This window comes from Antedon mediterranea, chromosome 2, assembly GCF_964355755.1.
Source record: "Antedon mediterranea chromosome 2, ecAntMedi1.1, whole genome shotgun sequence".
Classification (NCBI taxonomy): Eukaryota; Metazoa; Echinodermata; class Crinoidea; order Comatulida; family Antedonidae; genus Antedon; species Antedon mediterranea.
The window spans coordinates 958,782-983,065 of NC_092671.1; the positions used below are offsets into that span (position 1 = coordinate 958,782).

Sequence of the window (24,284 nt, forward strand, 5' to 3'; positions counted from 1 at the left end):
ATATGAACCTGCTTTGTAAACGATTCTTACGCAGGTTTAAGTAATTCTGAATCACCTGATCGTTCTAATATACTGTTGTAATAAATTACCATTCCCTAACATATAGAGTAACATAGTATTTACATGAACATTCTAGAATAAGATGTTTTGATTTAATAAACCATGTATAATTAATAAGAACAATCAAGAACATTCCAGAAGTGCTATTAATAGAAACTGTAATCATGTAATAATGAGAAGTATAAAGAATGATCTAGAAGGATAGGAGCATCTTGTATATAAAGGGATGTAAACTATTGTAAGGTTGTTGGATTAGAGGTTGGATTAGAGGTTGGATGTTATATTGTAAAGTCATTGTGAAGCTGTTGTTTAAAGTGCTTACTGGATTGTTGAAAGTTGAAGTTGATTGAAATTAAAGCTTTGTTTTTGAGTTATTTTACAACTTTGTGGATTTTGTGTGTATACTTTTATGTCACAAGGGAGTTCCTAAAGTATTTTCAACCGCTCGGAAACATACGTGAGAGGAGTTCGTGACATAATTTGGTGGCAGCGGTGTTCAGCCTAATTTGGTGGCAGCGGTTATTTCGATCTACTGTTCGACTTAACTGTGTATTTATCTACAGTACTGTTGTGATATTTTGTGGTAGCAGTTTGATCTACTGTATTTTGCCATAGATTGGTGGCTGTTTAGGATCAACTGTACTTTTATTGATATTTTGAGGAAGTGGTACTTACGATACTGAGATATTTTACGGAAGCCGTGGTGCTACGTTTTGTTTAATCGTAAGTACACAAACATTGTTTTAAGAACAGTACATTATTTATTTGGAACAGTAGACTTGTGAACGTCTCGGTAACTACGATTAACTAGTAACAAGACCCTCATCCAGATTTAAAAAATGGCTGATAAACAATCAACAACAAGATCCGGTAGAGAATACAGCGGCGGCGATGAAACTGATTCGGATGTAGAATCAGTTCAATCAATTCAACCTGAACAACAGGCAGAAGAGTCTGGACCAACCAGTGGACATAACCCTACAGGGGCTGACTCATTTTCAAAAGACTTTTTGTTGTTGATGCAGCAGCAAATGCAACAGCAGAATATTATGATGCAGCAGATGATGAAACAACAAGAACGTTCACGTCAAGAAGATAATGAAAGACGTCGGGAAGATATAGAGAAACAAGAACGTTTACGCAAGGAAGATATAGAGAAACAAGAACGTTTACGCAAAGAAGATATGGAAAGACAAGAACGTTTACGTAGGGAAGATATGGAGAAACAGCAAGCATTAGTAATGGCGTTAATGGACAAGCAAAAGGACAGTGAGGAGAAACGATTAAAAGACATAATGAGATTGAAGGAAGTTCAGATTGCAAAGCTTTCTGATAGTGATGATATTGAAAATTATCTCACTACGTTTGAACGTATTGCTAACACCTATGAGTGGCGAAAAGAACACTGGGTAGTAAAACTAATACCTCATTTGACAGGCAAAGCAAGAGCAGCCTATGCATCACTACCAGTGACAGAAAGTAACCAGTACGACATAGTGAAGAAAGCAATATTACAAAGGTATGACATAACTGAAGAGACATATAGGCAAAGGTTTAGGTCAATTAAAAAGAAAAGTGAAGAAAGTTATAGAGAAATGTATGTTAGGTTAAAAGATTTATTTACTAAGTGGGCTAGGCCTGCTGATAAAAGCAAAGATGATTTAGCTGAAATTGTTATTTTAGAGCAATTGATAGATATTATGCCCACAGGGGTACAAATTTGGGTTAAAGAACATAAACCAGATTCGGGATTAAATGCTGCGGAATTAGCAGATAATTATTTTCAAGCTAGAAAAGGTATCGATTTTGAGAAAAAGTTTCAAAATAGAAAACACGAAAATAGAAACAACCAGGAGAAAACAGTGAAAGGCACTCCTGAAGTTGACAGTAAGGGTAATAATAATCCCCCTGATAACTTTCATAAATCACAATCTGACGCTAGACAACCTCTCGTTTGTAGACGGTGCAAAAAAGTAGGCCACATAGAACGATTTTGTCGAAGTAAGGATGGCTTTTTGTCGACAAAGACAGATACTGTTTCAAAACCATGTACACCTTACATTTGTAGAGGCCTAGTTGAAGGATGTGATTGTGAAATTTTGATAGACTCTGGATGTGATATGACACTTGTTCATTCTGATTTAGTAGCGGCTAAGAAAATTAATCGCGCGGAGCAAGCTAAAATTACATGCAGGTGCGTCCATGACCATGTCCAAGCCTATCCTACTGCATTCGTCAATATTAAGATTAATAACGAAGACCATAATTTGTTGGTTGGCGTTTGCAGCGATTTACCAAGAGATGTAATTCTTGGTAGGGACTTTCCTAAATTTGGAGACTTATTAGGAAAGAGGGATAAGAATCATGATAGGCATAGTTTTGTTGCCACTAGAGATCATGCTAGAAAAGAAAAACTAAGAGAGGAAAACGAATTAAAGTCGGAAAAAGCTTCTGGGGTTATTTCACATCAGTTAGATGATGTGGTTAATTTTCAAGAAGAATTTGGACATTTAGATGGCCAACTACTCAGTAACAACCCTCCCAAGGAAAAAGTTCATAAAACCAGAAGTGAGAAACGAAAAGTTAGGAAAGAGTTTGCAAAAACAAAGGAAGCTCAATCTAGCCAAGATAGTGAATTAGACATTTTAGATATTGGCAGAGATAAAATTAAGGATTATCAGGTTAAGGATAGAACTTTAATTTCACTTCGAGAACAGATGTTAGTACAGAAGGATGATGACACTATAAAGATAGTCTGTAAGGATGGAATTTTATTTAGGCAGGTTTTCACTAAACACCAGACAGAACCAATAGAGCAATTAGTAGTTCCATACCCTTGCCGTAATAGTGTATTGAAAGTCTCACATGATATTCCTTTGGCAGGTCATTTAGGTAGGAAAAAGACATTAGATAGGATAAAGCAGAGATTCTTTTGGCCTGGTATTAGAAAGGATGTGACCGAATATTGTAACACTTGTGAAAATTGTCAGAAAACTTCAAAGTATAAAACTAAATTGAAGGCCCCGATGATTCCTTTGCCAATAATCAGTGAACCATTCCGCCGAATCGCTATGGACATTGTTGGTCCACTAGCACGGAGTAAGACAGGAAATAAATATGTCTTGGTTATATGTGATTATGCAACTCGATATCCGGAGGCTATCCCACTGAGAAGTATTGAAGCTCCAAAGATAGCGGATGAGTTGATTAAATTATTTTCCAGGGTAGGGGTACCAACAGAAATTTTAACCGATCAAGGCTCTAACTTTACCTCTAAGTTGTTGAGTCAAATTTATAAGTTACTTTCAATTAAGGGCTTGACTACTTCTCCCTACCATCCACAAACCGATGGATTAGTGGAAAGATTTAATGGCACCCTCAAGGCTATGATTAGAAAATTTGTTCAGGATGATCCCCGAGAATGGGATAAATTGCTTCCGTACCTATTATTTGCTTATAGGGAGGTACCGCAGGAGTCAACTGGGTTCTCTCCATTTGAATTATTGTATGGTTGGAAGGTACGAGGTCCACTTGATATAATGAAAGAAATGTGGACAGGCACGGTGACAGGTCCTCAAAGTGTGGTTTCACACGTTGTTAAAATGAGAGATAGGTTAACTTCAATGAAAGATCTAGTCCAGGAAAACATTGAACTATCCCAAACAAGGCAAAAACAAAAATATGATCAGAAATCTGTTTGTAGAGAATTTAGTCCAGGTGATGAAGTCCTATTACTCTTACCATCTAGTAACGATGCATTAGAGGCAAAATGGCAAGGTCCTTACAAGGTTTTAAGGAAACTAGGTCCAGTAAACTATGAGGTGGAAACTAATGATAAACGGAAAAAGTCAAAAGTCTACCACATAAATCTTTTAAAACAATTTCATCGTAGAACTATTGAGGTTATGCTGGCTATAAATGATGTAACTGGACAAGACGAGGGTCAGGATAAGGACATTTCTTGGTCAAATATTTCTAGTTCCAATTTAACCTTAGATTCTGGTGAAGGATTAGATGAATCTCAGCTTTCAGATTTAGCGGAGGTGTTTTCTGAATTTGACTCAGTGTTACAGGACAAGCCAGGGAAAACTACTGTAATAAAGCATGATATTGAAATGAACCTAGGGGTACACCCAGTTAGATTAAGAGCTTATCCAATTCCTCAGGCTAAGTTAGGCAAAGTAAAAGAAGAGATAGAATCTATGTTGGAACTTGGGGTAATAGAAGAGTCTCACAGTCCCTGGTCCTCTCCTTATATCATGGTACCAAAGCCGGACGGTACAGCTCGCTTTTGCGTAAATTACAAAAAAGTGAATAGCTTGAGCAAGTTTGATGCATATCCAATGCCTCGAATAGACGAAATAATAGGCAGGGTTGGTCCTGCTAAATTTATAACAAAGTTAGATTTATGTAAAGGTTACTGGCAGGTTCCATTAACTGAACGGTCAAAACCATATACAGCTTTTTCAACACCAATGGGTTTGTACCAATTTAAGTATTTACCATTTGGCTTGCATGGGGCTCCTGCAACGTTTCAAAGAATGATGGATCAACTGTTGCGCAAGAAAGAATCTTATGCAGCAGCTTATATGGATGATCTGGTAATATTTAGTCCAGACTGGGAAAGTCATATCCATCATCTTAGGGACATTTTTCAGACCCTCAAGCAAGCTAATCTGACAGTCAAACCTGCAAAATGTAGTTTCGCACATAGTAAAGTGCATTATTTAGGGTATGTAGTTGGAGAGGGAATGATACGTCCTCAAAAGACTAAGGTAGAAGCGGTAGTACAATGGGAAAAACCTAAAACTAAGAAGGATGTTAAATCTTTTCTTGGCCTGACAGGATACTACCGAAAGTTTATTCCTAATTATGCTGACATCGCAGCACCTCTAACTGATCTGACGGGGAAAAAACATCCAGATAAAATCAAATGGACGCCTGAGTGCGAAGATGCACTTGTAAAGTTAAAACAGGCGTTATGTTCAGACCCTGTGTTACGAAACCCAGATTTTAATGCAGAGTTTATACTGCAAACAGATGCGTCAGATCGAGGGTTAGGTGCAGTACTTAGTCAACTAGGTCCTGATGGTACTGACCATCCAGTATTGTATCTTAGTCGTAAGATGTTCCCAAGAGAACAGAATTATGCAACTATAGAGAAAGAGTGTTTAGCTATAAAATGGGCTGTCGAAAGTCTGCGATATTATCTACTAGGCAGAAAATTTAAGATAGTTACTGACCATCAACCACTCAAATGGTTGGTTGAAATGAAAGAGACAAACAAAAGACTAACTAGATGGAGTCTTGATTTACAACCTTATTGCTTTACTGTTGTACATAGAAGGGGTATTTCTAATGGTAATGCTGACGGATTGTCACGAAAACCATTAACTTAAGGGTTACTTTACAAATAGACAAAATAGGTTTTAATGTTTATAAGTTACTTGTTTCTTACATTTTGTTTGTAATGAGAATTTGGTTTTCACGTAATGTAGTTTGAATTTATATTCATATATTAAACAGGGTTTCTAGGTCGGAAATGTTATATTTTGCCACGTCCGTGTATACTTTCCCCTCAAAACTCCAAGAAAGAGTTTTGAGCTCAGAAAGAGGGGGGAGTGTAATAAATTACCATTCCCTAACATATAGAGTAACATAGTATTTACATGAACATTCTAGAATAAGATGTTTTGATTTAATAAACCATGTATAATTAATAAGAACAATCAAGAACATTCCAGAAGTGCTATTAATAGAAACTGTAATCATGTAATAATGAGAAGTATAAAGAATGATCTAGAAGGATAGGAGCATCTTGTATATAAAGGGATGTAAACTATTGTAAGGTTGTTGGATTAGAGGTTGGATTAGAGGTTGGATGTTATATTGTAAAGTCATTGTGAAGCTGTTGTTTAAAGTGCTTACTGGATTGTTGAAAGTTGAAGTTGATTGAAATTAAAGCTTTGTTTTTGAGTTATTTTACAACTTTGTGGATTTTGTGTGTATACTTTTATGTCACAAGGGAGTTCCTAAAGTATTTTCAACCGCTCGGAAACATACGTGAGAGGAGTTCGTGACAACTGTATCAATTTGTGGAAAAAAAAAATCTCCTTAAAACGCTCGAAACATGACATTAATAGGGTAATCAAAATTGTACATTGCAAATAAATAAAAGTTTTCTGGGCCAACTAAACGCATTTAAAACCATTTATTTAAATGTCAAACAAAATCTGTTTTTTAAATGAAATTATATCACCTCTTGAGAAGTACTGTACCTTAAAGTATCAATAACATATTGAAAGTCAAAAGTAAAAAAAAGATAAACATTGAATTATATAATAAAGTCACACTATAATACAGTAGTAGTGATATCTGAAAGGGCAGATTTTATATATTATTATAAATGTGTAATTTCTACTACTAATAAACCAAACTACAAATCACACAATTGCCAAAAGCATTATCCTGACATTTAAATATCAGGAGGAGTAATTTCAAATGTCATATAAAGCAAACCAGATTATTTTCAAAATTGACTAATAGATTCAACTTTTGATTGGCTTAAAATCATTGGCAAACTGAACCAACATTTTAAATTTAAGTTAAATGACCAATCAGGATCAAGCAATGTTATTATTTACAAAATTTACATACATACAGTACTTCATGTTTAAAAGCTATGTTGTTTGTCATGGTGATAAAATGACAATGCCAACATGTTTTTTATATATTACAAAATATACCTATTTTGAAATAATAATGGGTCATGTTGATAGTCATGTGATGGCTAAGTTGGGTTAATGAAAAATGAAAAAAGATTTAGGCAAAAATTAACTTTTCAGATATTACTGAAATAAATACCATACCAATCGATCAATCAATTTAATAAGATTTTTTTTTTGTAAGATTTGCTAAGCGTTTTAGGAAACTAATCCATGAAACTAAAAGCTACCAAATCCAGATCAACACCCACATACAGTGCTTCTTCTTCTTCTTCAATACTTTACAAACAACACATTTGATCTTCATTCATGGATGCTGTTGCTAATGCTAAGTACGAACTTCTGCATTCCGTTGGAATTGAACATACTGTTGTAAAGGAGTTAAATTACCAAATTGGCATTCACAAAATTATTGTACTGATGTGAATTCTAAACATTTGAAGTATAAGACATTAACTAATCTACAATTCTTCATCAAACCTGATGACAACAAACCGATTATATTTATAGACATTTTGGTGTGTCCTCTGGCTCTGATAAAATCTTTAACTGTAGGCTACGCTTTGCAGTAATGTGCTTTTGAACTATTGGGCCCTTTCAAACAGCATTTCCTCATGGCTCTGAATAAATGAAAATAATGAAGACTTAGCTAACAATAGACACACAGCAAACAGCCTACCCACATTGTCTTCTTCTTCTTTATCATCATTAGGCAATTATTAAGAGAAAACAATTTTAAAAAGCAGAAGAGTTGAAAAATTGTTAGTCTATAATAAAACTAATGTTAAACATTATATAATAGAGGGCGATATAAAAATAAATATTATATTAAAAACACCAACAATATGTAACTGAAGTGAAACACTAATTAAATCAATTTAACAAGCTATTAATTAGTAAAATAAACTCAGCTATGACCATTTATAACTTTATTTCACAATAAAATGATATAAAACGATATGGTTGTTTAATGATTTTTTAATGTATTTTTGTAGCGCTCTTCTCAAAGAGAAATAGGCCAATGTCAGTTTATCCAGGTAAGCTAGGCATGAAACAGACAATGATAGGTTTGAAGGCCACTTTTTACTTTTAATAACATTAACAAGCTACTTGAAATCATCATTTTTCATAATTAAGCCAATACATATTTAATTTTTTTAATACAATTTTAAACATACAGTAATGGCATACACATCACAGCATGAGAAGATATCCCCTCGGCTCTAATAATTATTGATTTGATAGTTACATATCTAGCAGTGTACTAAACTTACTCAGGTATTTAATACAGTTTTAGTAACCATCGTATTCTCTGATCCGCTGTAGTTTGATATTACAGTAGTTAGCAGTATACAGTAACTATTAATACAATATTAATTTAAAACAGTTAATAGTAACTCCCATTTTCTGTAAAACATACCCACTTTTGGTTCTTTAAAAATTCATTTTAAATCATTTTATTCAGCAGATGCCATATATACAGAAAGGTATGGTAAATCCACAATTAGCACGAATCTATTTAATATGTTCATTTCTTTTTCGTTTATTATTTTTTTCGTAATCCAACCGTTTCAGCTTTGGATGTTTGTTTGAATTTGATGTTTTTATACCTGAATAAGTAATTAAATAAAATTTACAATGCACTTTTGATATTTTTTTTGATTTTTGAGAATTGACAAACAGTAAATATAAATATTATTATTTTTCACAATCTGACTGTAGACTGCAGTGAAACATTGTTATTGTATGTAGCTTTCCTCCTTCTACTAGTAGTAATATTATTACGATTCATTCTACTAGTAGTAATATTATTACGATTCATTCATGTGATGATTATTTATGCAATTGATCATGTACGTACGTAACTCTGATAATATTTCAGTGTCCTTGCGGATGAAACTAGACTACAAGTAAAGCTAAGTGAAAACAATACAATATTGTGTCTTAATTGTCAAAATAATACACAAACACAATACAATATGTAAAATCAATGTGTTCAATAATATATCACTGTAAATTATTTGTGTTCTTTTTATTATATAAACCATGCTTGTAATTTATTCTCTTATTATTTTGAGGCGATGAAGAAAATGTTTTAGACATTAAAGTTAACAATACAGAATACTGTAGGCAGTGATACACATTGCAGGGATATAAATATTTAAAACACGAAAGTGGGATTAATAAACAGAAGCAGAAGAATACTAGAAGATATTAATACTGAGTGGGAAGAGCAGGTTGGGAGTAGAACAGTATAAACAATCCTGTTTCATATTCTTAATGATAATACTGGTACAAAAAAACAGGCAATATAATACTGTGTAATCTATTTATTCTGTATGAAATATATTAATATCAATACCGTGTCCTACACAGTAAGATATTCATTCAAGTGGATATATTATCTGAATGCATTTTTAATTGAAAAGTTTATCGAACGTATTATTCGTAATGCACTATAAGAATTTGAATAAAAGCAATACATTGTGAAATAGCAGTAGGTTCTGTCAATGGTTAAGGGTGTACTTTTTGAAAAATTAAATATTGACACAAATTTGTTGAACACAATACAAACGTTATCAAATGAGGGAGGATCATACACTGACAGTGAACATTAACATGGACCTCACTTAACATTAAAATGGACCCCACTTAACATTAACATTAACATGGACCCCACTTAACATTAACATTAACATGGACCCCACTTAACATAACCATTCACATGGACCCCACTTAACATTCACATGGACCCCACTTAACATTAACATGGACCTCACTTAACATTAAAATGGACCCCACTTAACATTAACATTAACATGGACCCCACTTAACATTAACATTAACATGGACCCCACTTAACATTAACATTCACATGGACCCCACTTAACATTCACATGGACCCCACTTAACATTCACATGGACCCCACTTAACATTAACATGGACCCCACTTAACATTAACATGGACCCCACTTAACATTAACATTAACATGGACCCCACTTTAAGAAAGAAAAATGTTCATATTCAACAGTACAGTAGAATTCATTGTTGTTTTACGCGATAGACAAGCTTTAAGCGTGGTTCCCACTAGCGACGCAACGCAAGGACGTAACGCAACGCAAATGAATTGACCAATCACAATCGATGGCTTATTTGCTTGTGATTGCTAACTGTCTATAACTTCGCTTGTCATTGGTTAAAACGCTTGCGTTGCGTTTACGTCCTTGCGTTACGTTCTAGTGGGAACCAAGCCTTAATTATTATAATTTTTAGGCGGATAAAGTAACTTTAGAAAAACAACAAAGTAACTGTGAATTGATTACGGACATGTTTCAACAGGGTACTGGATTTCTTTAGTATCATTAATGTTCAGTTTAAAAAATATACTGTACTGTAATTCTATGAAAATGTTGTTGCTCTAGAAATGTCCTTCAGCCATTGAGTTGATCCCCTCTAGAATATTATACAGATAATATTAAGCCTGCATTTGATATCAACTATGTTAGGATAACATTACCATACCTTGTTAAATCAGTATAAATTGACTCTAATGTTTGAAAATGGGTGTGATTACAGATAGCTGTCTAAGACTTGCACACAGAAAACAGTATACAAATTGTATACCTAGTTTAGAAATTATTAAAAATCATTTTTGACTGAATATGGAATGAGAATGTATGGTGTAGTTTAATCAAAATCCCAGAGATACTTTAATTAAATGCGACAGTCATAATATGGAATTACAATGCTGGCAATGAACACATCCAAACATTTTGAAATTAAGCGCATTAAAGAGTTCAATGAATATTTAAGGTTCTCTCTACACTGTCAACCGAATTTGAAAAAAAAACTTGTGATGTAACCAAATATGATAGTGATATGCCCAAATATGGTAGTGATAATGACATCATCATGTCTATTTATTTTTTGTCACTTAAAGTTTGATAGTGTAGACATACTGTAGCTTAACATGGGGTATGAACTATGATGAAAAAATATATACGTGGACTTTAATGTAGGCCTGGAATGGGATACCTACTAACCAAGACATGTTTGCTTTGGCAAAATACAAATTATGCAAATGTTATCTAGTATTGTATTGAAATAATTACCACACTCTCATTCACCTATAATGGCGTTCCTCTTTTTATTGGATAAATTCAAAAGAATATATCAATTGAAACCAGAAGACAGAGCTGAAAGAATCAGGTGATGATAATAGTTCTGAATTGTGGTTTGGCATAATTAAAATGAAACAATTTCCAGATTTTGTTTTGGTCAGTTGCTATTTTTTTTAAATCTATATTTAAGAATACTACCTGTATGTGGCAAACAATTACTTATTTCCTATTGTCTATTAACCATGGAGCAACAACAGTTAATTGTTTTTGCTCCATTTCTTACCTTACTAGAGGGCCTTATGTAATACAAGTCTATCAAGTAAAATATTGTTTGTTTGTAGTCCTATTTAAAAACATTATTCAAATTTCAATGAAAATTTAATGCAACTTCAGAAATGATCATTACTACTTGTAGGCCTCCAGTACTACTGAGATTGCTGTATTATTTACTAGTAAAACAAGAGACAGCAAGTAGGCTAGTTAGGCTATAAAATGGATGGTTCCAAAACCAAAGACCAATTTGTTTTATTTAATTAGAAATATTCTACTACACTTGCCTAATTGTATATTTTAGTTTTCATATAATTTAAATCAAGATATAAATCATTCATTTTGAAGCCCATTGCATCGAAGTTTAAAATACCACCACCAGTATTCACTGTTGTTTTCAGCACACAAGTCTGTGTCGCCTGAATGGGGCTGGGCGGATAATAGCGGGCGGACACACATAATAATCGGGCCTAACGAAATGAAGTAGGCCTAGCCTAGCTTCTCCATCTTCATCCTCGGAAAATGGATACAAAACTTAAATAGATTTATTTCTAAAACAAGCTATAACATATCAATATATATAAATACCTGAAAAGATGTGTTTCTAATGTGTAAGGCAGTTTGTCTTGGCAGAATTTACTGTGTAAACGGCTAGCAAGCAAGTTATCAATTTACCACCATCATCGTCCAAAAATGATAAACTGCAAATGATGACGTCACACTTTTGCACATGCGTGATTTCATTGGTCAAATAAGGTATTATACCGGTCATTTACTTGAAACAAAACATTTTTTCTGGTATTTTTTCAATTCCGATACAAAAGTACAACATCTATTATTGTAATTTTTACGTATTTTTAAATTTGTCCATATCAATTTGATCCAAACTTCAGTCAACAACAAACTTTCTTTATTACCGGTCAAGATAGACCCACACTATTAAACAAGCCAAATGTTGACCAGGTCCCACTCCTCTCTAATTAAAACATTGGTAAATTCTGGACTTGGAAATAGTGAAACCATTTCATAAGTAATATATAAAATTATGTAAACGCACTCCTCGTCACAACAGAAAAAATATCAAAAAGTGTATAATATAAACTTGCTATAATATATTTACATTTTACATAGTATGTAGTGATTTGATCATACATTTATACAACAGATATTACAGTTCTTCAAATTAATGTATTGTACATGGATATAACTCTGCCATTGTTCCACATATATGAAATAAATTCTTTCAATAATAATATTACATTATATGTCTTTTCTTTTTAGAGGCTCTAAAGACTTATACAATATTAATATTATAGATTTTTTTAAAATGAAACAGGGGCAAGGTAGTTTAGCTACAAGCCCAAAATGCAGATTTAAGGTAATATTTATGCAACTAATGAATTCTAACATTTTTCTAATTTATTGTACATGTATGAACTTTAACATTTTTCAATCTGTTGGGAGAATTTAACTTTATGAATCCTCTTGTATCTTACTGTTTGAATGTCGGCTGTATATTTTTGTATTGTTTTAAGAGGGCCTCTTCAAGTCAGCTGTACTGCTGTAGTACAGCTGTTAGAGATACCCTTGTAAAAAAAAGTTGATTAAATGACCTGGGACAAGATGAGGAGGCAGCAACAGCTAATACTGGCTTGCGAGTATCATGCGATGGTCACATTGCATGGCTGGAGTTGTTGGATGCGTTTGAAACATATCTAAGTTCTGCTTTTGTTCATTTCATTCAGTTTATTGTTGTACAATTGGCATACTATATTGTAAAGACAAGTCCTCTTGTAGAAGAAGAAAATGAACAAGACGATTATCAACAATATCTGAAATAAACATTGAAACAAGCAATAAAACAGTTGAATTTAAAATAAAGCTGTATTCAACAATCACACTTAAATGAGATATTTCCTTTAAATATTAAGTGTTTCACTTGATTCAATAAATATTTAAGTATTTCCCTTAAATTTTATTCTCTTAGATTGGAAATTTTTGTAATTTTAAGGGTTTCCCTAGTGTGAATGGTGAATACAGCCACGAGTTTCTCAATATTTGGAATGGTTGTTTTAGCAGTCTTTAGTAGATTTATCACCCCTCCCACACAATGTGGTGTCCATTCAAATAAAAAAAGTCCAAATGATAATTTTTTAAATGCAACTTACTACAAATAATCTTTTGTGGATTTAGTTGTAGACCAGAAAAAAATGTCTGAAACCTCTTAATATCAATTTTGGCTCCAAACATTTCATCTTTATTTCTTGTTGAAACAGACGGTTCATCATCTGTAAAAAAACAAAAACAAAACAAGAGAAATGGTTTATTGGAGGTATGACCAGTGCCATATTGTCTGTGTTTTTTAATACCTTTTAACAGTTAAAAATAAGAGACTTAACAAACAAAAAAAGTTAAAAAGAACATACCAAAGTATTGAACTTGCAATGATTTAAAATGTGTGGAGACTGTGGCCATTTGACTTTCAACTTTTAATGTCATATCTCCATTTTGATTGGCTGAAAGTTCCTATGACAAATCAAACAATCATTTCCAATTATAAACACAGTATTTTTGTGCATTCATACTATATTCACAAATAAGGTCCATTTATACTAAGACAATAACAATGAATGATATCTAGATAAATATGCATTTTGCTTACATAGTGCCATCCACACTTAATCTGATCTTGCAAGTTTGGTTTTCTCTGGGAGGTAATGCAAGGTTGTACATTTAATGCAAGTAACTTCAACAATTTTAACAACAAAAATGACAGATCATCCAAACTGTCACTAATGATTTGTAAAATACACCTTTGCATTCATTGAACTTCTTTTATCATAACTCACCAGATAACTTCCAATATTCTTCATTCTTTCCACAACGTTTTTGAGGAATTTTAGAGATGGCATATTAATGCTTACCTATAACAAATATTAAAACACATGTAAATTTATCAAAAACACATAGAGTAGAACCTCTTTAGGACCGTTCAAAGTTTTCTCTTAAAGGGGAGGTTGGCTGTAGTGCTAACAAAAATTCCACCTCATTCACTTCCTGTTAATATGGATGTACTAAAAGGGATATTCTACTGTCTAAGCCTTAAGCTTTGTCTAAATTGTATGTGACAAAATAATGTGCCCATATATGGACATGATGACATCATATCACTACCATATTTGGGCACACTAGTATGATAGTGTAGAAAGAGCATAAAAGATTGTGCTGGTATTTATGTACTAATTACTTTTACATTACAATTATAAATTGATTAATTGGGTACATTCTCTATTGTATCATGTATAAAAGATAACATTAATGAATTTAATAATGTTGATTTTGAGAGTAATTTACTTAAAATATTTGATAGATTACATCAAAATCCGGAATAGTTGGTTCCTGAAAATCATCCCACAGACGTTTTGGTATAACATTAACAGGAACATCATGATTCACATTTCTGCTATGTCCACTTACTGAACACTAAAGCAAAAAAAAAGAAGATAAATTGGTTCATTCACTGAATAAGCTGTGTGTTTTAATGTTATTCTAATTTTCTTCTACAGCCAATATTAATAGATTTGACATTTGAAAGTACTGTAAATAATAATACATTGTTCTTATATAGCTGCACTTAATGCACAAAGTAATTGATAAAAAAAAAAATTAGTCAAAGAAATAAATCAATGATGAATAAGACAAAAGATAAAACAAAATGATATTTAAATTGAAAAATACATACCAGCTCAACAAAAAATGTGAGACATGGACTTAATTTTTTAGTGAGCTTTATTTTGAGAGATTTAGCAAATTGTGCTGTTTTGGCAGCTCTGACTAAATCATCTGGGGTAACTTCAAGGTAGATTTCATTTGCATCTGAAGATACTCCCTCCATATTGAATTCATCAAAAAAATTACTCTGAAAAGAAGAACACTTTACAACATTATTACATATTATCATTAGTAATAATAATTATTACATACAATATTACAGTGCCATATTGATTAATTGTTTGCATTATTAAAGGGGGGTATAATCACAACATGAACGATGTACAGTATTGAAGGTCGACTCGACCTACCGGAATTGTATAGATGATAATAATAGCTCGAATGAGAGAGTTGGAATATTTGTATACATAAGTATTGCTAATTTTAACAAGTGTAGCCTATAGTAAAAGGCCTGGTAGTATCAATTCGTATAGGGTCTACTACACTAGCTAGCTCACTTGGTTGTTGTTTGACAAGGGAGAGAGATGTAAATTAGTTGACAACACAACGTACATGACGTCAGAGTTTGGAATCCACTGCTGATGACATGATTTTGTGGATATCTCATGATTATTAATGAGCTTCCCTAAGCTGCTGAAAAACAGACTTTCCATGAATTTACCCTAAAATGTATATGAAATTTAATTTTTTTTATTTCTCGTTATTACTTCTTCATTCTGACATGTCTATATTGTTATATTTTTTATTTAATAAATAAACGATATTTAAAAACAATTTTAAACCCAGAATCCCCCTTTAAGGGCATGTGACGCAGTGTGTTACTAGATACTTTACTTACATTTGCCTCTCTCCACCCAGGTGTACAAAAGATCAAGACACAATTTTGTGCTGATTACTATCTGCATGCATTTGGGAGTATGTTTCCAGGCGTGTTTAATTAAAAATAATAATAATATGTACACCACTTAGAACATTTCACAACATTAGGCACATCTAGGATATTTATTATTATTATTATTATTAAACATGGTGAATAAACACTACTGTACTACTAGATAAACTTAACTATGTTAAATGTGTTTCACCATGCAATGTGCATACTTACAGCTGTTACTTCGCACCAGATATTACCCTTGCATACATTATCATTGAGGATGAAAAACATTTTATCTTCTGTTATCCGCAAGACACAAAGGTGTGTCATTTTTGCTATTGTTGTCAAAACTCCTACCAACAACAAAAAATGAATAATATTAATAGGCTATTTTATTAATTAAAAAAAAGGTATATTTATACTATAATTTATAAATTAATAAATTAGGCCTCTTCTATATAGGTAGTAAGCTTAACTATGTATGGCTAAAAGAGTCCTAATAAATGTAGTCAAATTAATGTTTTTCCTTTCCGTAGGTTAGCTAGGCCTAGGCCTCATTCATTGACGTAGCACTCACACGCTGCTGCCGCCGCAGACACTGTCACTCCACTCTCTCTCTCTCTCCCCCTGCTGGCCCTGATGAGGAACATGTCATCGGTCCGTCGGGACGATTCAGCCCATTCGACTAGGCCTAGCTGGGTAGCTATGTCTTGAGGGCCTATATCATGTAATATATTAGGTTTATGACTTACGGATAAATCGATCTATGCATGCTACATCAACAACTTTAGCTCTAAATTTCATATTTTTGCTCTTTCTCAGCTAAGCTCAGGCCTACAACATCAAACTTGCCGCCGCGATGTGCGATTTGTAATGTTAATTTGGTTGTGAGTAACATACGAATTAAAGGATATGACGGATTCGATAACTCCGATTTACTTCAATCAATCTTTGGTCAAAATTGTCTTAAAAAGTAAGAAAAATAATAAATATAAATCAATCATAATAATAATAATATTGTTAAAGTAAGTTATTAGATATTATATAATATTGGATATTTTGTTTGAATGACATTAACGAGAGTTTGTGTGTAGTATCATATTTTACACCATGCATACATTTTGTTCAAGAACTCTTTCTATATCGATCCTCGAAAACTGTATTATTTTTAAGTTTCACGACCAACTATAGCCAAAAATAATCTAATTTTGTTATTGATAATATATAATGAAATTTGCACAAATTTAACAAAAATATTTGTTTTTAAAAAGACTATCATTGTCAGATGTTAATTTACAGTACCTAGTGGTTAAGTAGATATGTTATTAGTTTCCCATGATGCCCGACCCTGTGGCCTAATGGATAAGGCGTCAGCCTCCGGAGCTGAAGATTGTGGGTTCGAGTCCCATCAGGGTCGATATTTTTTTTTCATTTTACTTTCTCATTGATAAAATTGTGGAACTCTTATTAAAAAAAACCAATAAATAGCATCCAATTCTTTTTTATTTAAAAATATCCATTAAACTTGCTTCAATCCTTGGCACACTCAAAGTTTAGGTATTTTTTTAATGTTGCTAAAATTAATAAAATAAAATAAATAATAAATAACAACAAAACACTGGATTCTAAACGAGTTACAGTCTCAGCTCATTCAATCCTGCTTGATCTGGGGGCGTAGGTGTCCTGGGGGCATACAAGATAAACTAATGAGAGATGAAACGTACGTGGGAATAGCCATTGAATTTATTTAACATTCTTTGTGTACATTAGTAAATTTAATCATCATTTTTGCATAATAAATATTCTTTATGGTCGAAGGTTTACAATACATCGCCATCTATAAACACACGCACACACATAATTGTTTTAAGCTAAGTTGGATTTGGTTTGGCCTATGAACGAACTAAACAAGTTTGTTTCTCAAGTTCAGCATCTTGTACTTGTTGACAGATTAAAAAGTAATACAGCGACACTACATTTATTCCACAATGTACCAATTCTCTGCTGAATTTGCAAAATAAAATCTGTAATACAGTAAACAATAATGCTACAGTAGGACAACCTCTCACCAAAAATGTGTCCAGTTTTCTCTAGTGGGAACCATGCCCTAAATATGAATTAATTTATCATTAAAGAAAACTACAAGAGAAAGTGGTGCTTGAATACAACATAGGTATCAGCATACCTGCACAAGAACATTGTACTGGTTTGGAAGACTAACATCATTGTCCACTATTATATAAATAGCAACAGAAAATAAAGGTCTGTAATGCTGTGGCATGTGTACAGATACAAATAAAGGTCTGTAATGCTGTGGCATGTGTACAGATACAAATAAAGGTCTGTAATGCTGTGGCATGTGTACAGATACAAATAAAGGTCTGTAATGCTGTGGCATGTGTACAGATACAAATAAAGGTCTGTAATGCTGTGGCATGTGTACAGATACAAATAAAGGTCTGTAATACTGTGGCATGTGTACAGATACAAATAAAGGTCTGTAATGCTGTGGCATGTGTACAGATACAAATAAAGGTCTGTAATACTGTGGCATGTGTACAGATACAAATAAAGGTCTGTAATGCTGTGGCATGTGTACAGATACAAATAAAGGTCTGTAATGCTGTGGCATGTGTACAGATACAAATAAAGGTCTGTAATGCTGTGGCATGTGTACAGATACAAATAAAGGTCTGTAATGCTGTGGCATGTGTACAGATACAAATAAAGGTCTGTAATGCTGTGGCATGTGTACAGATACAAATATTCGACAGTATGGTGCAGTATAGCTGTCATTAATAATCTATAAGTAAAATATATTTATGATGTATAGTACATTAATTAATTTATTTCTAGCAAAGATTTACTGTTAGAAATACACAATATACAATGGAAAAATAGTGCAGATTGAGCATATATTATTTCAGTATAAGGCGGGGAATGTTTAAATGTGTTGAGACGCTACAAGGGGGTGACTTATGATTTCACCCGAATAAAGATGAAAAAAATTTTTTAAATATATGTCTCTGTTAAAACATTTATTACTTTGAAGGGAGGTAATGGAAGAGAAAGGATTAGGAAGAGAATAGAGGGAGGGGAGAGGAGAACTGAAGGAAAGAATGGGAAGAATTGAGATGAAACCATTAGTTTGTTATCAAATTAATTCATTACAACCTTTCTGAGACATAACCCAAATCCATGTTAATATTACTGTACGTGTAAAACAAATGCCATTCCTCCAAACACAATTATAAATCAAGAATTTCATCTATGGAAACAAATAGTATGAATAAACTATTGTTACTAAAATGTATTCTTTCAGTAATTATTATGTGTACACCTTTTAATTACGATTCTACACCAGTTTTCAACCAGAAATAATCAATACACGAGTTGATATATATATATATTATATAGACACATACACATATATTTATACAGTTCATCACAAAAATAGGTATCTGAAAAGTGCAATAACTCACATACTTCTGGTTAAACAATATCTACATTATTTGGTTCAATTTAAAACGATGATTTAAGTTAGAAAATAACTGTTATTTAAAACCAATTTATGAGGAATTTAATATATTGCTACCGAGACGTTCCCTCCTGCCAAACTATAATACAAACATATTAAACAAATACATAAAGGTAATTAAGTCATTTTAATATAAAATATCAATAAACATGCAGTCGATTATATTGAGGTAAAAAAATGAAGATTTATTATATAAAAGTTAATTTGATGGGATGCCAGTAAATCAACAAGTAAAATGATAAAGTATAGTTTTATTATTACGGTATTCAACCAAACAATATATTTTGAAACTGAAAATAGTAAATACTGTGAAATACACTGAAGATAACTCCATCTTATGTACATGTTACAAATGCATAGTGTCAAGTTTACATTTTTTGGTCAACAAAAAAATAAATTTACTTTTAGTTACAATTATAACGTAAATTGTATTAACCTGAATAAATCTAAAATTTGATTAGTTAAATAATCACTTGTATTTCTTGTGCCCTGATTGGATAAACTTTCATTTTGCAGAAAAATGTTTCATAATTAGAATTGATTTCATTGGAATTGTACCAGTTTGGTCATGATATGAATAATATAAATAATTTGTCAGCACATTATAAAATAATTGTTTTATGTATCTCTTTTTGTCTAATATAGTAGGCTAAATATAGTTCATAATTGTAATAATCTGATAACAATACATAGCACATGGTTTCTATGACAACATGGCTAAATATCTATCTTCATCACATGACCAACAATATATTACCACAACTTTGTTACATCACAAACATTGCAATATTTATACCAATTAAACTATGTTAATATATATTTCATTTGTTAAGTGTATTCCATCACCAATAATCAAACTTATTACTGTTAACTATTACTCATAAAATATAATATGCCTGTAGAACGATATCCTAAGTGTCATTTTATATACAATGTACGTAATTCAGACCGAATTTGGCAGGAATTGAAATTTCGTTTAGAAGTACCGACGATGGGTTGTATGGAAATGTTACTGGAATTTGATGTCGAGCGTCGATCAGAAGCTGAGCTTCACGTTTCGCGTCTCCACGGTTCTTTAATTTTTGCTGAACTTGTCGAATGAAAGATATTTCTGTCCTTGATTCGTATTCATCTGGTGTGTACAGGCTCAAGATTTTGACGATCTATAATAATATTAAAATGTAAACACTATTAACAGAAAACAGTTTCAGTAATGATTCGACTTTGCATACATTTTGGTGCTGAATTCACTTTTCAAATAAAAGGAAATAAAGTAAACTTGTGATGTTGTGGCTATGATACAACAAACAAATAATATTTGAATATGGCATCATTATTTCAATTTAATTTAGAGAGAGTAACCCTACCAGCTGAATCGGCAGGCCCTCTTTAAAATGATAAAATAAAAACATTTATACCAAATTAAACTCTTTACAAAATAAAGTACAATATAAAAATCAAACAATTTACAATAGAATATGTTTTCTAAACTAAAATTTAAAGGAATTCATATTGGAAGACTCTTTTAAAACAGCTCAACAAAAACTAATGATTGAAACCTACCTGAGTGGTTGTCAGCATGCTACATGTATCACAGATCAACTTGACGTCATCATCTGTACGTTTCTTGACCTGTAGTAGCTGGGCTACCTGGACGAGTGGTTCTAGTATGTTCTCCATCCCTTGGTCAAACATGTTGTTTGTTCGTAACCACTCTTCCAATTCACTCAAATTGTAGCGGATTTGAACGCCCTTTGACCAGTGACACATTTCTTTGCGTAGCAACAGGTTGTTTATTGTTGTTGAGGTAACAAGGTAGAATGTCTAAATAAGAACAAGAAAAAAGGAGATATTTGATCACAAAAAAACTTTCATTCTTATATTTTTCAAAACATTAATGATATTCTCTGCTTTATAAATGGTAAATGCAGTACATGGATCCCACAACATAACATAAGATAAATGAACATGAAATTTCATTTCCTTGATGCTTATCATAGGTCATTGGTAAAAAATGTTTTAAAAATTAAGGTAAATTGTATCTACATTTTCGTATATTAACTAATGAAAAAAAACTGTAAATAACAATGGTAACATTACCTGTTTCATAACTTGTCGTATGAGTTGAGGGTCCACTCCATGGGAATTCATAACAGCAAGGTAGATTGACAACTAAAAACAAAAAACAAAATATGATTATTTGTATTTGATAAGGTTTAAGTAAAGAGTGCTATTTCTTTCCATAGATGAGTTTACAGAGCCAGTTCACATTGATCCCGGATACCGGTCTAGTGGCCGTTCACACTAACTCATTAATCTTACCTGTTTTATAATTGATTCAATGGAAACATTCCTCATTTCTTGTTGTGGATTATTAACACTACTTGAACTTCGACCTCTCATTCCTGTTGGCTTGTTGGCTGTTAATCCAGCACTGTCACTTTCTAACATTGCAGGAACTAAATAAACAAAATAATATTCGTACCAATTAGAAAAATAGGGAATCATAGTTCAATCAACCAATAGATAGAGGTTGGCTATCCAAAGATAAACATATGGATTATTCTAAATGTAGCTGGTTACATACCTATCATTGGTTGCACTTGGTTTTCAATGATCCTTACTAACATTTGATAGATATGTACAGCTAGATCATTCAATACACGACGATACTCAGACAAGTCAAAGTTCCGTAAGCAGTGCTCATTCTGGAAGTCTGAATTTTGTGACGAAAAACTCTATACACGCACAAGAACAATTATTAGATCATTAAATCATGAAGAAGTAAATAACATTATTGTGAATTTATGACTGTGTAGAAGGTTGTGAGACATTTGTAGCAAAAGCACATGATCTTAATTATCAAAATAAATGTTTAATAATAAATGTAGTATAGATATGTAGTTCAGAAAACTAGCATGTAGTCATATCAAAAGCACCAACCGACACTTTCACCTCACAAGTGTAGACAAGTAGGCCTTTAAAACACAAGGATAAAGGTCAAAGGTGAATATATTACCTGTTCTCCGCTGTATTGCTTAAGGTTATGGAGCAAACGACATGTATTTGTCAACCAGAAAGAAACATACTCAAATTCTTCAAAATGTTTCTATATTGAATAAATCATATACAACATTTAAAAAATTTACATTACGACATTTAAGGTGTTGAGAATTTGTCAAATAAAAGATTTGGAGAGCTATTCACATATAACATATAAAAACCAGTTTGTTCTTTCCTACCAAAGTAGTGCAATTTGTATCATCATAATAATGAACCAACTGATCAAAATTGGATAAAATTAATAAATTACAGTACTGTGTTGGGAATGCTGCTAAATATCAGATATAATGTTGAATCTTACTTTGACTGTCTTCTTAATTCCATTAATGACCCCAGTAAGTAACATCTTAATTTTGTTGTCATTGTTAATGTAGTCAGCATGCCTGACGCACATGAATATAATGTAGGCTGGTAGACCAGGTAGATAGCCATCCGCCATCTTGGGCTTGAAATCTGACAAATAAAATATACATACATTCCGTGTTAAAGTATCTACAAAGCTGAGTTTATCAATAGAGCTCTTGAAGGGGTGTCCCCTAAATAGGGCTGTCTCAAAGAAGGGTTATACTGTAACTGTCTATTCTGATATAAGTGTCTAGTAGAATTATGCAACAGTAAAGCAAGCTCCCACGCTCATAACCAAACTTACCTATAATAATATTTTTGATTAGCCTTGGTTGATCATCTGCCTGGTACTCAATAATTCCCATCAGGTCACGTTCTTTGTGGCGTACTGCTGGGCCATGATTTGGTGTGCCCATGTCATGGTGATTTGCTAAAATTGACACCGGCGAGTCTGTTGTAGGCGTAAGACCAGGAGCTGCAAAATAAGTAATTTAAATGTTACTTAAAAATTGATATTTTATATCTTTTGAGAGTCTAATGATTTCTAAAGCCCTTTCTACACTATCAAACTAGTTTGAAAGTGTGATGTGCCCAAATATGGTAGTTATATGCTCAAATATGATAATGATATGATATCATGTTCACATATGGGCATGTTACATTTTTTTGTCATATAAAGTTTGATAGTGTAGACAGAACTTTATATTCTGTTCACACACAAATATCTTTACTTACATGGTTCGCCAACTGACGTCAGTTTCTTGTGAGCTGCCTTCAACTGTTTCTTCAATTTCTTCACATTCTTTTCTAGATATTCATTTTGTTCCATCAAATCCTGAAATAAAAAAATGAATAATGAAAATTTTAATAATGTAATCAAATGAATTTAAAAAATATTTTCTTATTCGCAGGTTCAGCTGGAAGGGCTCTCTAAATAAAGTGAAAATAAATTCTTTATAAGGGCTATTTACGATACCATAAGTTAATGCAAAATAAATATCAGTTATGCACCTAAAATAGTTGTATTCTGTTTAATACTTCTTTTCTCCATTAATGTAATACTTTGAATTGAACAGATACAATGGAATTGATTCTAAATTCATAATAAATATCCCTGTCACATCATCTAATTAAACTTTGGAAAGATGAAGCACACACAATTGTATGCCCTTAAGCATTAGACAGAAAACAACAGCAATATGACATGTTCATTTTGTTAGTAAAAGAACTCTTTTGGATGAAAGATGTATGAAGAAGATTCAGGAAAAGGTGTGAATAGAAAGAGCTTTAATTTTATTTAAACTAAAGGAAGGTAAGAACATTGAGCGCAGGATGTGGTGTTTTTTGCGGTCAGTCTTGCAGCTTTTATGGAAAAGGGGCAGGTAGAGGAAAAGGGCAAACATCATGTGTGGTACTTTGCTTGGCTGGAATAAGTGGAAAGTCCTGTTATAGAAGGATTTTTCACATTAATATTTAACAAATTCTACTCAATTAAAAACAAAGATATCTAAGCAACATAAATATAATAATATATAAGTATTAACAATCAATAAT

At 32.4% G+C, this 24,284-nt stretch overlaps 4 protein-coding genes and 1 non-coding gene across 10 annotated transcripts in view; 2 read left to right on the plus strand and 3 right to left on the minus strand.

The window, feature by feature from the left end:
• LOC140039987 (uncharacterized) overlaps positions 1-11,877 on the minus strand; it is a 78,164-nt gene extending 66,287 nt beyond the window's left edge. For all 4 annotated transcript variants that reach the window (XM_072085584.1, XM_072085586.1, XM_072085587.1 and 1 more), the window contains exon 1: positions 11,767-11,877. The gene's annotated coding sequence lies outside the window, so the exon portion shown is untranslated. The remainder of the gene's footprint in view (positions 1-11,766) is intronic.
• LOC140041176 (uncharacterized) lies at positions 900-5,459 on the plus strand. The gene is made up of 2 exons (XM_072087600.1): positions 900-1,579; positions 1,667-5,459. Exons 1-2 carry the CDS (start codon positions 900-902, stop codon positions 5,457-5,459), a joined length of 4,473 nt encoding a protein of 1,490 aa, XP_071943701.1.
• Positions 11,878-12,048: 171 nt separating the features above from the next.
• On the minus strand, positions 12,049-16,629 carry LOC140039989 (checkpoint protein HUS1-like). The gene is made up of 8 exons (XM_072085588.1): positions 16,537-16,629; positions 16,016-16,137; positions 14,921-15,097; positions 14,554-14,661; positions 14,028-14,102; positions 13,605-13,704; positions 13,347-13,466; positions 12,049-13,010 (listed from the first exon to the last, which is right to left on the minus strand). Exons 1-8 carry the CDS (start codon positions 16,586-16,588, stop codon positions 12,925-12,927), a joined length of 840 nt encoding a protein of 279 aa, XP_071941689.1. The 5' UTR covers positions 16,589-16,629; the 3' UTR covers positions 12,049-12,924.
• A 499-nt stretch (positions 16,630-17,128) lies between these two features.
• On the plus strand, positions 17,129-17,201 carry Trnar-ccg (transfer RNA arginine (anticodon CCG)). Its single transcript has one exon. It is a non-coding gene; the product is annotated as a tRNA-Arg (tRNA).
• Positions 17,202-17,277: 76 nt separating this feature from the next.
• Positions 17,278-24,284, minus strand: part of LOC140039990 (unconventional myosin-Va-like) — a 43,924-nt gene continuing 36,917 nt past the window's right edge. For all 3 annotated transcript variants that reach the window (XM_072085591.1, XM_072085592.1, XM_072085589.1), the window contains 9 exons: positions 23,466-23,565; positions 23,035-23,205; positions 22,687-22,838; positions 22,342-22,431; positions 21,910-22,060; positions 21,645-21,781; positions 21,423-21,494; positions 20,886-21,146; positions 17,278-20,485 (listed from right to left, as the gene is read on the minus strand). In XM_072085591.1, the coding sequence (XP_071941692.1) occupies positions 20,246-20,485; positions 20,886-21,146; positions 21,423-21,494; positions 21,645-21,781; positions 21,910-22,060; positions 22,342-22,431; positions 22,687-22,838; positions 23,035-23,205; positions 23,466-23,565 (1,374 nt within the window). In that variant the 3' untranslated portion in view covers positions 17,278-20,245. The remainder of the gene's footprint in view (positions 20,486-20,885; positions 21,147-21,422; positions 21,495-21,644; positions 21,782-21,909; positions 22,061-22,341; positions 22,432-22,686; positions 22,839-23,034; positions 23,206-23,465; positions 23,566-24,284) is intronic.

Coding starts and splice junctions, on each gene's coding strand:
- LOC140041176 (XM_072087600.1), top strand. CDS start 900: ATGGCTGATAAACAATCAACAACAAGATCCGGTAGAGAATACAGCGGC. Junction 1,580..1,666: donor AAGAAAGCAATATTACAAAG/GTATGACATAAC, acceptor AATGTATGTTAG/GTTAAAAGATTTATTTACTA.
- LOC140039989 (XM_072085588.1), bottom strand. CDS start 16,588: ATGAAATTTAGAGCTAAAGTTGTTGATGTAGCATGCATAGATCGATTT. Junction 16,138..16,536: donor ATGCATAGATCGATTTATCC/GTAAGTCATAAA, acceptor TGTTGTTGGTAG/GAGTTTTGACAACAATAGCA. Junction 13,011..13,346: donor TCCACAAAAGATTATTTGTA/GTAAGTTGCATT, acceptor TGTTTATTTCAG/ATATTGTTGATAATCGTCTT.